Source organism: Gorilla gorilla, chromosome 2 (assembly GCF_029281585.2).
Source record: "Gorilla gorilla gorilla isolate KB3781 chromosome 2, NHGRI_mGorGor1-v2.1_pri, whole genome shotgun sequence".
Lineage (NCBI taxonomy): Eukaryota > Metazoa > Chordata > Mammalia > Primates > Hominidae > Gorilla > Gorilla gorilla.
In genome coordinates, this window is record NC_086017.1 from 197,193,214 (window position 1) to 197,208,946 (window position 15,733).

Below are 15,733 nucleotides of genomic sequence, written 5' to 3' on the forward strand. Positions count from 1 at the left end.
AATATGTACATACATCTATGCACTGACCCAGATTCCCTGGTTTAGCAGCTCTGTGTGTTAAGGTACACATTTAGCTACATACACACTTACATAGATATATACACATGCACAAACACTTTTTCATATACAGGAAATATGTACACAGTTTTATCTGTATACACACGAAAGGTGTCTTCTAGGAAACATAGCAGTTTTCTTTTGTTTTCGTTTTTTAGAGATAGGGTCTTGCTCTGGTACCTAGGCTGGGGTACAGTGGTGTGATCACTACTCGCTTCAACTGTAACCTTGAACTCCTAGGCTCAAGAGATCTTCCCGACTTGGCCACCTAAAGCACTGAGGTTACAGGTGTGAGCCTAAATATGTCAGTTTTTTATAATTTTTTTCTTTTATAATTACTCTCTGTCTTCCAGATCCTAGATGGAAAAACTCAAAGCATGAAGGTATTGAGTAACTTTCTCAGGATCATAGAAGGAAGAGAAGTGAGTGCTGAATTGGACAGCCAGAGGTCCCCCAGATGCTTTCCTGAACACCATCTCTAGGTATCTGAAATAATGGAGACCCTGAATACACTTGAATATGCCACTACTCCCTGGCTCTGCAGCTTTGTGAGAGCTTCTTTAAGAATATTATTTTATACATCTTTCTCTTACTTCACCTAAACCTTCCCATCTGCCCCCACTACTGGTCAGTCTCTCCAGCTATTTGGGAATAGCTGTGAAAGGAGGGGGCTGGGCAAGCTTGTCTCTACAAGGGACATCCAACTCAAGCAATCTGAGATCTTCAGAGTTACTTCTTAGGACGAAGGGACAATGAGGTCCACTGGTAGAATCCCTATGATCTATAGATTTCTATTCCCTTGAATTTGACCTTTCAGAGTCTCCATGCTTTACTGATATCTATATGTGTGAGGTAGAGGTGAAATCTGTACAGCTAAAAGTAAGCTGGGCATTTCTATAAGATATGAAAGCAATGGTTTCATTCACTCAAATCAGACTTAAGGATGTATCCCTATGGGCAGGAAACCCAATTCTAAGAAACTTACAAAATATAATCTCTTTAGAAGCTGAACTTTTAGTGTTTAGAGAAAAAAAAAAAGCCATAATCTTTAAAACTGACATTCCAAAATAAAAATATTACCTACATTTCTTAGTATTTCTTTCTTTCATGTATACAATAAATTTACACATATACGATGGAAAATTATCAAATCATTATTAATAGGAAAGTGTATTACCAGTGGCCACTGGTAAGAATATTTGTTACAGGCTGGGCACAGTGGCTCACGCCTGTAATTCCAGCACTCTGGGAGGCTAAGGTGGGTGGATCACCTGAGGTCAGGAGTTCAAGACCAGCCTGGCAAACATCGTGAAGCCCCGTCTCTACTAAAAATACAAAAATTAGCCAGGCGTGGTGGCAGGTGCCTGTAATCCCAGCTACTCGGGAGGCTTAGGCAGGAGAACTGCTTGAACCCGGGAGGTGGACATCCCAGTAAGTGGGCTGAGATTGCGCCATTGCACTCTGGCCTGGGTGACAAGAGCAAAACTCTCTCTCAAAAAAAAAAAAAAAAAAAAAGGTTTGCTTTCCCCTGGCAAATCTAAGTTTGGCTTATATTCATTGGTTAAGTGAGTCAAACCAACTCATAAGGTTTCATTAAATTTGAATGAGTTTTCTTCCCTCCCCTGAAAAAAATCACGAGCTCTTCCAGAAAATGACTGGAGTGAAGCTGGTCCTGAACTCGAGGCTGTGGAAAGCGCTCATGGAAAAGTAAGTGCATGCAGCCGGCTGTGGGCTCTGCCAGCTCCTCCTCATGCTTCTGGCTGTTGGTCTGAACTGCAGGCAAACAAACTTGCTTTTGCAAGAATGAATGGCTCAAAGATGCACCACCCACATTTGTGTTCTTGCCTTGCTTCTTAAGCAAGTTATTCTATTTGAATCTATCCCTTCTTGAAGCTCTACCTCAAGAAATAAAGTCAGAGGGAAAGAATCATTAGAAGACCTTTTCTAGGCTAGTCAACCATCTCTTTTATCCTTAAAAGACAGAAAGGCTCAACCTTAGGCAGTTAAAACAAAAAGTAAGCAAAGTAAAAAAAACATCATACTTGGTAAGCAGAAACATCTCCCAAATTACCTCCACTTGAGGTATGGAATTTTAATTAAAGAACTTAGCACATTCTATTTGCTGAGCAGAAATTATTTCTAAAGAGCCAAAACACATTTATTGATTTCTTCACTTTAGCCTATTTCCATGGATAAATATCTCTCCAAATATAAATCCTGCTTGCTGACAAAGAACATACCCTTGCTTCAGCACATGCAATCAGTTTGAATGCAGCCATCTCATCTCCCTTTTAACTCTTTTGGGTTACAGAGAAACAAACAAAAGTGTCATAAAAGCATTTCAAAGAACCTCTGCCAAGAAAGCCACCTCCCAAACAGACTGCAGTTTATGCTGCTCTGAGCAAGAACTGGAAAGGCTGGGCCAAATTGTCAACACAGAACAAAGTTGGATTACAAACCCTGTCTTTCATCTTGCAAACACACACACACACACACACACACACACACACACACACATTTGGGCTATCTTTATTTAGTCTTTCAGTGGCAAGCTTCCCAATCACTTGAAAGCAATCAAAGGGCAATAATTAACATGCATTTACTGTCCCATAGAACACATCCACAGCAAGCTGTGACAAAGCTAAGGTAACCATGCATGTGTGTGTTACAGTTTATTCCCTTTTACAGTTTCATGGCATTGTGCCTTGGACATGAGGCCTATCATTAAGGAATGTTTAGCCGCTACCTCTGCTCTTACATTTAAAAGATTTGGAATACCCAACTTTTTACTTAGAGAGAGACCTAAGATACTCTCTCTCCAGTGGCATTTTTACACACATACACCCACCTACCCAGAGATAAAACAAAGCTGGGAAGAATCTGTTGGTCCAAAATGAGAAATTGAGTCCTTGCATGGCTCAGGTGCTTGCTATTATAAACTATGACTAAGAGACATGAATTTCTCTATGATGCAACTCTCAAGAGAGGCAGCATTTTCTCCAGGCCTCTCTTAAACCTGCTCATTCGCCAGTGACTAATGCTCTCTAGAGCAGCCCTGTGCTGCTCAAATTTCATCAGCCAGCTTTGTCCTTCATAACTCCGCCTAGACCATAAAAGCTCCCAAACCTGTTGAGGACAGCCCCAAAAGATCAGTGCAAAGTAACCATGCCCCTGCCAGTGTTGAAAGCCATCTTTTGAGCTTCCCACTGCATTTTCTCTCTAGTAATGAGCACTTAGTGGCCATTTTAAGAAAAAGTTTCTCTTCTCTGAAGGGAAAAGCCACAGCAACTACATGAAAAGTAAGAGTAAATCAGGCCACTCTGTGACCACCCCTTGTCAGCTTAGGGGTAGAGACAAAATTGACAACATGTTGGATGAAGCCAAAGTTAACTGGAGTTTTCCATTAACTATTTTCTGCACCTTTAAGAAAAAGAGAAATATCAGGTTCATGATTCACATCAAGGACTTAATTTATAAAACAAACCCCAAAAAAGCCATAAAACAATGTGTGATTAATAGATGCTTGGCCTAACACCAAATATATTTTGTCAGTTAATTTATAATTTTGAGCTTAAAGCTTTGCAATATTCTTTTTTTTTTTTTTTTTTTGAGATGGAGTCTTGCTCTGTTGCCCAGGTTGGAGTGCAGTGATGCGATCTCAGCTCACTGCAACCTCCGCCTTCTGGATTTAAGTGATTCTCCTGCCTCAGCCTCCTGAGTAGCTTGGATTACAGGCGCCCACCACCACACCTGGCTAATTTTTGTATTTTTAGTAGAGACGGGGTTTCACCATGTTGGCCAGGCTGGTCTTGAATGCCTGACCTCAAGTGATCCGCCTGCCTCAGCCTCCCAAAGCCCTGGGATTATAGGTGTGAGCCACTGTGCCCAGTCAGCTTTACAATACTCTTAAGGTAAAAAGAAATTTAGGATAAAATTATGTTCAGTAAATCTTACCTGCAATACAGTAGAAATACTTTAGAAATAATTTTATTAAGAAATAAAAGTTTTCAGGGTTAATTCTGAATTATTAGAAGAAACTAAATGCATACTACTGTCTAAATCTGGCCATAGCTGAAAAAAGCATATTCTAGACATGGATGATCTAAGACCAAACAATTTCAGAACAAATGTGCCATCACCAGAAAGGTACTTACAGTTATCAGACTGAAAATCTGGGACAAACTGTTCATCATCAGGAACTTGTGCTGGAAAACAGATTTTTATTTTAGACCTTTAAGTTTTATTAAAAAGCACAGTAAAATGTTTTATATGGAAAACAGGACATCCATGAAACTTGCCTTCAGCTAACCAAGCCTCTTGAAGTTGACTGAGATCCTGAAACAGCTCTGAAATTGAAAAAGAAGACCCCAGAATGAGGATATTTCTTTTGCTAGGGAGAAGACAGGGAAGAATCTACACGCTACTGTCACTGGGAGCAGGGAAGCCACAACATAGTCAGGGAAAGCTTTACTACCTTCAGAATCGTGAGCCAGATCTGTGTCCAAAAACTTCCTCTTTCTGTCAATCACAGGCCGCCCTCTACATTCCTCAGATCGAGATTTCTGAAAGAGGCCAACAGAAAGTGAAGGCTCAAGTGTAGTAAAGAGGTCCACAGGGGTAAGACTCATATTGGAGAGGGAGGACAAAACAAACCAAAAGCCACATAAACTTACCCCTGGGACCATAAAAGGGACTTGCTGATCATAAAACCCATCCATGGTGCTTTCAGCGTCTCTAATACCACTTTGAGAGGTTTCAGCATTGAGTAATTTCTGGGGGAAAAGGGATCCTCCTGTAATATGAATTTGGGAGATTTTAACTAAGAGGGGGGAAAAAAAGAAATGAAACAATTTTAGACTGCCTTTTTTTCAGGGCCTGTGCAAAATTATTACCCTTCTGTGAAGTACTTAAAACCTACTCAAGGTGCAAGCTTTACAGACCAATGCCGGGCTTGATTAATGGTATCAGAGGTACACGATGTACTCCGTGCCAAATCCATTTACCCAGTCATCATTTTTTCTTTCTTATTTAAATCATTAAAATTACAGATTTGCTACTGTCTGTCCTCTACCAAAACAAAAATAAATAAATAAAATAAAATAAAAGGGTGATTTCAAGATTCTCTCATTATACTCCAGGGCATTTGTAGTAGGGTTTTTTAAAAAGAGATAATTTGATTTTTGACAGTACAGTGTCAGGAAGCAGAGAAACTGGGTTTAAGTATTGCAAATTATTGGCAATTAAAGATCTGACATACATGGTGTTTCTAAAAGCATTTTGTAGGTCACTGTTAAAACACTATATATAGTTCCTGGAATAAATTGATCAGAGGTATACTTATCTTCACACACAACTCTTTATTTAAAAGAGGACTAAACAGATGTAGCATCTGTAATGTCACAAATATCTCCCTGGTTACTTACAGAGATATTTGTGACATCTCCAACTTCTAAAAGAATAAAATGTCTATGAAAAGTAATGGATTAAAAAAACTAATTCCATTGCATGTAGTACAATGCATCTCTACCAAAGGTCTTTTAAAACTTAGGCTGTTTCATATGGCGGAATCATTTTTTTCTAGACATACCCCCCCACCCCCAAATGAAACTCATTTCAGGACTGGTAAGTGTTGAGTCTGGGGAAAAAGGGTGGGGTTAGAAGGGAGAAAACTTCTCCTAACGTGAGTGGAATAAAGTAACAATTTTAGGGAGGTACCATCTTCCTAAACACTTTTATTCTCCAAATAACAACACCGTTAAGTCAACAAAAGGTGGAAAAACATTAATTTCACTCACTCCAGCTCTAAGCAATTCAAAATGCTTAAAGGTCAACTTCTTTTGTTTAACATATACACAATTTTAAACAGGAAACTTTTCCCCCGGTGAGCAATTCCATCCAATTTGTTTTTCACACTGTGTGTAGCATATCAAATTTTTCATAAGTGGGCAGGATACAAGGACACCCTTCACAGCCAGCATCCTCCGCAGCACTTTGGCCCAAGGAATCAGATATTTTCAAAGTCAAAGGAAAGAGAGGAGCAAAATAGCACACAGTTCATAACTTCCTAGAGAAACACTCGCGCCAGCCTGCCTGCGTGCCCCGTCCAAACACCACAAGAAATGTTCAGAATAACGCCTCTCTCAAATGCCACCAAACCGTACACAAAATCTGAGAAACCTCAGCAGTGAGTTGAGGGGCATGAAAGAGAGTGCTCTGTCGCTTAGGAAAATCTGTCAGATTAAATCATGGCCTTAGACATTTTGTGAATGTGTTAGGAGGAAGGGGACAACCAGTAGAAGACGGGAGGGGGAGATATTTTTCAGTCTCATGATGAAATACTTCACCCGGAAGAGCAAAAAACATTCTAAAAAATTAAAAGAAATAAACTGCCATAAACGAACGGAAAAGAGGCATTCCAGGGTTAGAAAAATTGTATTCCAAGTATAATTTTTTTAAAAGCCTGAAGGAAAGGCTCGAGTTCATCCAGGAGTTTAAACCACTTCCTTTGCCTCCCCACCACCCGCGCCCCGGGCGCCCCCAGGAAAACTTTAGCACAGCGCAGCGGCGCGATCCAGGCCCCTCCCCTGTGGCGCGCAGCGGGCCCGGTTTTATGAATGGGAGAGCGAGCCGCGGCCGCCACATCAGGTAGAGGCTGTAACTGGATCTCTAGCGCTGGGCCCCATTCACAAAACAAGACACACTTCCACCCAATTCTCAGCCTTCCCCATTCATGAAAACTCCTTCAGCTGCGCCCCCGCCCCCATTTCCAACGCACGCCCAGCCTCCGACGCAGGCCCCTCACCCCAGCGTTTTAGGAAGAAAGCTCAATGCTTCATTCACAAAAAGGGAAGAAAAAAAAAAAGCCGCAGGGAGCAGCGAGCCAACGAAAGAAACCCGCTTCATTCATAAAGTCACCCACATTCATAAAAACGAGGTGCGGCGCCCGGCGCTACCAACCACTTCCAATCCCCCCACCCCCAACATCTCTCCCTGGCACCCCCTCGTCGACCAGGAGTTCGGTTCCCCCCCGTTTTCTCCACCCTCTGAAAATGCGGCCGGAACCCTAATCCGCTGCGAGGCTCCAGCATCTTTCGGTGCTGTCCCCTCCACACCCGCGTTATCCCCACCATCCCCAGGCCGCTGTTCCGGTGCGCCCCGATTTTCTCGAGTCGCCGCACAGTCCGACGCCCTCAGCCTGCTGGGTGGGAGCAGGGCGACTGGATGTCCACTTTCCACCACCTGAAACTTGCAAGGCCTGCGTAAGTTCCTGGTCGACCCCCGCCCCCGCAGGCTGCACTTGCCTGTGTCATTTACCCCCTCCCGGTGCTCTGGGGGGCAGCGCCTCTCAGACATTCCCCTCAAACTGCTTCCCGCCCCCTCCTCCCAACTGCGGAGCTCCGCCAAGCGTCTCTTCTCGCGAGCCTCCAAGTCCCCTCGGGGCTCTCGAATCTCCAGAGACTGTGAAAGCCTCGCAACTCCGCGATCTCCCATCCACTCGGGAGCCCCCGCACTCGCGCTCCGGCGCGCCTCCCCCACGACGTGTGGAAAGCCGCTCTCCCCGCGCTCCGGAACCGTTAGCCGCACCCGCCCGACGCCTCCCAGGAACCAAACCGGACCGGGCTGCGGGGGGAGGGGGCGGTCAACCCGGGGGGGGGTCACCCCAGCTACTGCACCCCGACTTTGAAGATTCTGAATCAGCCCGTGAACTCTAGCCGGCTGGGCCTGTCGGACCAGTGGCCGGACGCCCCTTCCGATCTCCCCGCTGCCCCCGCAAAGCCCCCTCACCTGAGGCGGCCGCTCTCCTCCCCTTGCAGCGGCCCCGGCGGCGCAGGCGCGCTCACGCACGCGCGCACCGGGCCTGGGCGCCTGGGCGAAAGACTGGGCCGAACCGCTCCGAAGACGGTGAACCGCTCCGCGCACCAGCGGCTGGACTCTGCGCCGCAGCTGCCAACCAGGCTGGAGCGCTGGCCCGGCCCCCCGCGGCTCGCGGCTCCGCCCGCCGCCATTGGCCCGCGGCCCTAGCCCAGCCTTGTTCCCATTGGCCAGAGGCCGTTCCCGCGGCTGTCCATCACCTCTTGTTTACCCTGTCTGCGGGCAAATCCAACCAAGCCGCCCCATCAACTCCGGCCCCCATTGGCCAGCGGTGCATCTCTCTCCACCCCCTCAGGGGTCTGTTTTACATAATTTATGCACCGGGGGCCATTGGCCAATCAGCACAGGCTTGTTTATATAATGAATGTAAGGACGTTTTTCATTCATAAAAAACGCGACCTGAGGGGGAAGCTTAGCTGAGTCAGTGAAGCACTTAAAGGGGCCGAGGCCAGGAGGAGCCGCCGTTACTTCCCTTCTCGCCGCTCTCCCGACTTTTCACCGAGGCACGACTCTTCCCCCTTACCCACTCACCCCCACTTCTCCATCCAGCAAAGCCCCGACCAGAATTGGGTCTCTTGGCGCCAGACGTTCGCAGCTGCAGCACCAAGCAAAGTTATCATTTTAGAATTCAGGGAATTCGTCATTCCACACAAACTCGCTGACCGACCTGGGCGTTTAGCCCACAGAAACACAGAAAACGGAAACCGAGCCCTCTAATCTTAGTTACCTTTAAGAGAGGCCTTAATTTCTTTTAACCAGGTTTCCAGTGGGAAGAATAAGCAGCATCTCCTTTTAAAATCTCAGCTCTCAAACAGATTTCTGTTACTATTTTGTACTGGCAAGGCCTAAGGCCCAACCAAATCCCGTTTTCTCTTTAACTGCGGCTCGTAACCTCCGCCAGAGTGGGTTCTGTAGTCGAGGTGAGACCGGGTTCGGGCTCAAAGAAATCCTCTCCGGGGACAGCAGCAGCCAGTCCACCGACCTGGAAACCTAAATCCCTCCGAAACGGGCATGCAGACTCAGACTTTTTGCCTCCCTCCCCGGGCTGCTTGTTTTCCATTTAAGTATTGAATGCAAGATGGTGTATTTGCGAATTAGATCCCGTGCAGCTGGGAACGACGAGAAGCGGCTCTGCTTGCCAAACGATAGGGCACTAACTGCAATTGCTGAGATTCTTAACAGGGTGTTCCAGGAAACAAATAAACAAACAATCCTCTCCCCTCTCCGCCCCCTTACCCCCTCCTGTGAAGGCCGTGGGGCGGCTCTATCTTCTCCCCGGGGATGCTGGGGGCCTGTGACGGAGCTCTGTTCTCGTCCTGCTGGAGTGCCCTGCCATTCACGCCGCGTGCCAGCGGTGGGGAGGAAAGATGCTAAGTGACAGGAGAGAGCCCCTAGCAATGGGGGTCCCACGGTGGCCAACTCTGGGGCAGTTCCTGCCCCTGCCACCCCCACACTTAAGTCAAAGGTTGCCTACCTTCTTTCCTATCTCCACTTGTGTCTCTTAAACAGAGCGGACACTTGGTCTGTCGTTTATAGCCCTTGAAATGTTGGCGTGCCCCTAAGCAACCTGCAGCACCCGTATTGAGTCCTGGGCTCAGCACTGACCAGGCACGCTGGAGCTGTTGACTTTGGAAGACAGAAATGGGCATGAGTTGATGGATGGAAAGTGCTCTGAACATGTAACAAGCAGTTCCTTGAGATCTAGTTTCCTGGTAGAACATTTTGCTTCCGACTCCAGTTTTCCCTTAGTGCCCTTTTTCTTTCTCCAGGTGGTACCGTTTCTGTTTGGTGGCTGGAGATCTTACACTAGTACAGTTGTGCTCTGAGCTTATTGCTGACATTCCTGAGAGCTCTATCTCCCTAGCTAGATGAAGGGCCCAGGTAAGCTCCCAGATCCTCCTCCTCCCCAATTTTGTCTACCCCCACTCCCGCTCCTCCCCATCCCATCCCATGACATCCTGCTCTCTAAACTCATTTTTCCAAAGGAGCTTTCTTACTCCTCTTCCCTTAAGTCTCTCAGGCCCCAGCCCTCCGGAAGGCTTACAGCCCACAGAACCACATATCCTCACCATCTAAACCGTAACACATCAATCACACTTTATAACTTTGGCTACAGGAAAACAGTGCCGCACGCTTCACAGCAACTTCCTCACAGGGTTGGACCTGATGCCTGGAGTTTGGCTCTTGTGACCTTTGCCTCAAGCCAAGTCTCTCCATTCCACTTTGAAAACAGAAGGAGGATAGTTCTGGGTTGAGTAGTAACAAATAGTGGCTCAGGTGGGGGCAGGGGAGGATTGGGCGATAGATTTTTTTTCAAAAATGCTTGTCTTGAACACGTGATCATGTGCAGGGGATTACACCAGAATAATTGCCAATTAATTATTGCGATTATTTAGTTATCCAGTAAACATGTATTTTGTACCAAATATTCAGCCAGACTTCGTGCTAGGCAAAAAAGTTGCAGGGATGAATAAGACCCAGTCTTTGCGTTGGAGGAGCCCACAGTCTGCTGTGTAACTTCAGTATCTGAAGTTTACTCAGCACTTTATATATGACTTGTTCATGCCATATATAATTCTTCACAGATTATCTCATTTAATCCTCATAATAATAGTACCAAAGTGGTCAGGGTATTAATATCTCCATTCTATAATATATAGTTGAGAAACTGAGACACAGAGATTAAGTAGTTTGCCAGTGGTCACAGAGCCTGAAAGTCAGTTGCTGAACTTGGATAGGAGCCAAGGTGGTCACATCCCAGAGCCCATATATGGGAGACCTAGCATCTGCCTCTCTTGTTCAGCGACTACCGGGAAACATCATTTCAACCCAAAGTGGTAAAGGACAGAGCTGGCCAAAGTCAAAGGAGGCAGATTTTAGCTCCGAATAGGGTTAGGAAGGACTCTGGGATGTTTGGAGTGGTCCAGCAAAGGAAGATTGTATCTGGCCCTGAGTCTTCCATCACAGGAGGCATTTATGCAGAAAGATTTAGGGATAGGGTAGAGGGACTAATGCATTTTCCAGGATAGAAGAACTCTGAGGATTGTTCCATCTCTCAGAGTCTCTGATTCTGGGAATTTGGAGGTTTGTGCTGGACAAGGGGTACAGCTCTTGGCACAGCCATCTTGGCTGCAGCATTAAAAGTCAGAGTACAGCCTGCGATGACCTGAGCCAGCTCCTGGGCCCAGGGTGGGCTCCTCATTTTTAAATATTTACTGATATCTTCTCTCCACTCTTCTTCCTTCTTCTCTTTATGATTTACCTCCCCGGCTCCTCTTCTTTTGTTATCTTTGCCTTTATAAGAGTTAAAGGTAGTATTTAGAAGTTCTTTGTCTATTACATTGAGTCTTCCCTCCTAGGAACATTGCTTACATGGGAGGTTTTGTCGAACAAGCATGTGTTTTAATTATCATTCCCTCTCCTCCAGGAGAGAAACAGGATTGGAAAAGAAAACAAAAAGAGAGACCAGTCCTCTGGCACATTCATCTAATGTCAATCTAGCCTTTGTCCTCTGGCAGTAGCAAAACTCAATCACAGCACGATAACTAGACCCTTGTTCTTTAAACTCAATTTGCGGTGTGTCTAGAGGGGAACAGTGTAGACGAATAGAAAAGAAAGTACCTTGCCCCAAGCCTGAGAACTGTTACCCTTTAGAGAACTGCTTTTAGAATTTTCCCCTAAAATGCCAAAAGCAAGTTACCGTATAAGGCAGGCAACCCTGTCTTGAGCTGATCACCAAAATGATTGTGGGAAATATGGAAGCATCATGATCCTGGTCTCTCATACTGGGAAAATGCCTTCTCTTTCTCTGTTAGAAATGCCGGGGTGAGTGTAGGCCTGCCTAGGGTTTGGGATGTGGGCTACAGTGCTCCTGGAGTCCTTTTCTATTCTTGTATGGGGGGGAAGGAAGGGATTTGAGGAAAGGGTCAAAAAGGTACTGAAATGTTGGCCACGCGTGGTGACTCACACCTGTAATCCCAGCACTTTGGGAGGCCCAAGTAGGTGGATCACCTGAGGTCAGGATTTCGAGACCAGCCTGGCCAACATGGTGAAACCCTGTCTCTACTAAAAATACAAAAATTGGCTGGGCGTGGTGGTGCATGTCTGTAATCCCAGCTACTTGGAAGACTGAGGCAGAAGAATCACTTGAACTTGGGAGATGGAGGTCGCAGTGAGCTGAGGTCATGCCACTGCACTCCAGCCTGGGAGACAGAGTGAGATTTCGTTTCAAAAAAAAAAAAAAAAAAAAGGTACTGAAATGTGTTTTTATTTAAGGGAGAGATAAAGAATCCTATCTTCCTTTCTAAAATTCAGAAATAAAGGCCCTAAAAACTTAAGGGAGAAAAGAACATCTGTTAGCTTCAATGTCTATTTAAAAAATAGGGGGCATATTGTTTTTAGGGTTCCTTCCAGCCGGGGAATAGTAAAAGCTGACATTTACTGAGTACTTAATATGAGCCAGACACTTTGCTAAACACTCCACATGACTTGGCACAGTTAGTCCCAACAACAGCCCTCTGAGGGAGGTACTATTATCATTATCTCCACTTTTCATAGATGAGAAAGCTTAGGTACAGAAAGGTTCAATCTATTGCTCCAGGCCACATAGCTAGCACATAGTAAAAAAGGGAGTGTGCCCAAGCAACAGAGCCTGCTCCCCTAGGGCCTGCCCAGGAGCCACTCTGCTACCATGTGGAAGCTGTGTGTGCTTAATGACAGCGGCCAGCACTGTAAGAACACTTCCCTGTGCTAGACTCTGTTTAGGGGCTTTGCTTATATTAACCCACTTGATCATCCTAATAACCCTGTGATACAGATATCATTATTCTCCTCATTTCATAGATGAGGAAAGTGAGACACAGACAGGTTAGGTAACTTGCCTAAGGTCACACAGCTAGTAAGAGTTGGAGTCAGGCACCTAATGTAGATCTTGAACAGAGTCCTTGCTCTTACTCACTCTGCTCTGTTGCCTTAGTGCCTGCAATCTCTCACTTTGTCATCTTGCCCCTCACCTTGTTCTCAGGGCTTTGGCTGCTTGCTTGCCATGCCAATGAGAGCTGCTGTGCTTCCTTAGGAACCTGCTTAAGCAACTCCAGCCAGACTTCTGAATTATTGTCCTGGGCTGGCAAGAATTTGTCTTCATGAAAGCCACTTTAGAAAGAGAAGGGAAATGATGTTTACTGAGCATCTCCAATATGCCAGGCTCTGTGCTAGACACTTTACATACTACAGTGTTTCATTTAATACGCCCAATCTCTCTTAGAAGTGGTAATAATACCCAATTTGCTGATATGAAAACTGAGTTTCAAAGTGAGAGGTTTAAAACCATGTCTGAGTTTCCTCAGTTAGAAAGGAGCAAGTCAGATCTCTGACAGAACACAGAATGCATGTTCTTGAGCCTCTGATCCAGCCAGTCTGGGGGACCTTATTCCTCTCCTGGTTCTTGACTGAGCTCGAAGACATCCTTTCTCCTGTCTCCTTCTGACTTTCAATTCTTATGAAACAGCCACTATCAAGAAAACCTGGAAGAGCATGTCCTATTTAGATTTCTGATGGCTGACAGGTTTATTTCTTAAGCCCACAACTTTAAAAAGAAACAACTAGCCTGGCGTGTTGGCTCACGCCTGTAATCCCAGCACTTTGGAAGGCTGAGGCAGGCCGATCACTTGAGGTCAGGAGTCTGAGACCAGCCTGGCCAACATGGTGAACCCCATCTCTACTAAAAATACAAAAATTGGCCAGACATGATGGCGTGTGCCTGTAATCCCGCTACTCAGGAGGCTGAGGCAGGAGAATCACTTGAACCTGGGAGGTGGAGGTTGCAGTGAGCCGAGATCACACCACTGCACTCCAGCCTGGGAGACAGATCGAGACTCTATCTCAAAAAAAAAAAAAAAAAAAAAAGAAAGAAGATGGAAATCTTAGGAAACTTCCCATGGCTTCTCCTTGACTTCAAAACTGAGTCCAGCTCTGCAGCAGAATCTGCACAGCAGCCATGCGACCCTGCAATCTCTCCCAAGCCTCCTGAGTCCTTTCGTCTCACCATGCAGGGAAGAGCTCCTAGAGCCAGGCACACGCCTGCATCCTTCCCTACCCCTGAGAAATCTGGGGGACTGCCTGTCCCCCATGAAAGAGCCTCGGGCTACTGGACTTTTGGTGGATCCTGTGTTGGATCTTCCGAGTTTTCCTGCCCCCTTTTCAATGTCAGGTTGTTAATCAGAACATCACGATGCATTCAGCACATGCTTCTCTAGCCCCTCACATCTGTTGTAATTTTCTGCCTCTGATCTGCCATAGGCGTGGAAACCAGCAAACCAAGTGTGTTTGCAATGGGCATAGAGAAAGAGCCCAGAGGTTCTGAGTAGCAGCAAAAGCATCCCCTCCAATGAGGAAGTGGACAAACTTGGATGTGTAGACTTGGCAAAATCTATTTTGACTGCTCAGAGTCCTCTTTTTGCTTCCTTTTATGCCCGTGGTGGTGAGTTTTATGTGACCAGGGGTTAACCCCTTCTGTGCCCTCCTTGGACTTCAGCTCCTATAGCAGGAGCAGGCTGACTCAGAACTTGCCCGTCTCGAGCTACGAAAGGCCTTGCTTCAGCCTCTCCCGCAGCTCCACTGAAAGAGACTAAGGGGCTGGCAGGGCTGGAGCGGGGCTTCTTCATAGGCCTGCTTCAACGTGGCAGCTGGAGAGCGGGTGGTAAGGCGGGCGGTTCTTTCAGCTCTTGGCTTGGTCTATAGACGCCCACCTCCGCTGAGGCTCTGCTGGGCCTGTGGAGTGGGCTGTATTTATTTTGAGTTGGACAAAGGGAAGATCAACCATGGCCAACTGACAATTGAGCCCCCAGAACAAATGTCCTGTCAGTGGATTTGATCGCTTGGCTTCAAATGCAGGGTCCAGTCTGCCCTTTTAGCCTGAGGCATCTTCCCACTCATGGCCATGTCAAACCAAATAACCACAGTGAGTTTTTAAAAGGAAGTACACATCCTCTTCCCTCCTCTCCCCATCATGTTTCTTGCTAATATTCTGTCTTGCTTGCCTCTTGGCTCTGGGGCAGGAGGCAGCCTCAATTTAAACCAGACCCATCTGAAAACCTCTTCTCATCCCCGCTCCTCTCCCTTCTCTGCCTTCTCTCCTAACAAGAGGCCAAGCTATATGCCTAAAGATTTAAAATATGAGAACAGCATCCCATCCCAGGAGAGCCCTGAAGGCATCCAGGTTCTGTCTGTTCCTTCCTGCCCTGAGGCTCTACTTGGGTACAAGACACTAGCGCTCATGAAATGATCAGGGGGCACAGTTTCACTCCCATCTCCACGCTGACCTGTATTTATTTCTAGGAGGCTGGAAGATCGGCATCCAACTCTCAAGAGGGATTATCAGCTTGATGTAAGGGAATGTTCAGGTGTCTCAATCTGGGCCTGTTTTGCATGTTTGTTTACTTTTTAATTGAAGTATAACATACATACAAGAAAATACACAAATCATAAATATATAACTCTATGAGTTTTCACAAAGTAAGCACCTCTGTGCATTCAATACCAATATTAAGAAACAGAACACTCCCGGCTCCCTTCCTCATCCCACCAAAAGCCGCCTTCATAGCCCTTACCAGTTGTTAAATCCGCTTCCCCACGAGGGTAGCCACCATCTTGGCTTCTGACATCACTGTTCAGTTTTGCCTGTTTTTGTACTTTATATACATGGAATCATACCATGTATAATGTGGTATCTGGCTTCTTTTCTTCAACATTTGTTTGGGATATGCATTCATTTTGTAGTATGTAGTTATATTTCATTCATTCTCAT

At 46.0% G+C, this 15,733-nt stretch overlaps 1 protein-coding gene across 2 annotated transcripts in view; it reads right to left on the bottom strand.

Annotated features, from left to right (window-relative positions):
• Positions 1-8,008, bottom strand: part of ETV5 (ETS variant transcription factor 5) — a 62,796-nt gene extending 54,788 nt beyond the window's left edge. Inside the window, exons 1-5 of one of the 2 annotated variants that reach the window (XM_004038157.5) lie at positions 7,843-8,008; positions 4,731-4,849; positions 4,532-4,619; positions 4,356-4,403; positions 4,212-4,262 (exon numbers count right to left, since the gene is read on the bottom strand). In XM_004038157.5, the coding sequence (XP_004038205.1) occupies positions 4,212-4,262; positions 4,356-4,403; positions 4,532-4,619; positions 4,731-4,775 (232 nt within the window). In that variant the 5' untranslated portion in view covers positions 4,776-4,849; positions 7,843-8,008. Of the gene's footprint in view, positions 1-4,211; positions 4,263-4,355; positions 4,404-4,531; positions 4,620-4,730; positions 4,850-7,358; positions 7,635-7,842 lie in introns of those variants that run through there. The other variant, XM_055380974.2, reaches the window with a different exon arrangement.
• Between the last annotated feature and the right edge of the window lie 7,725 nt (positions 8,009-15,733).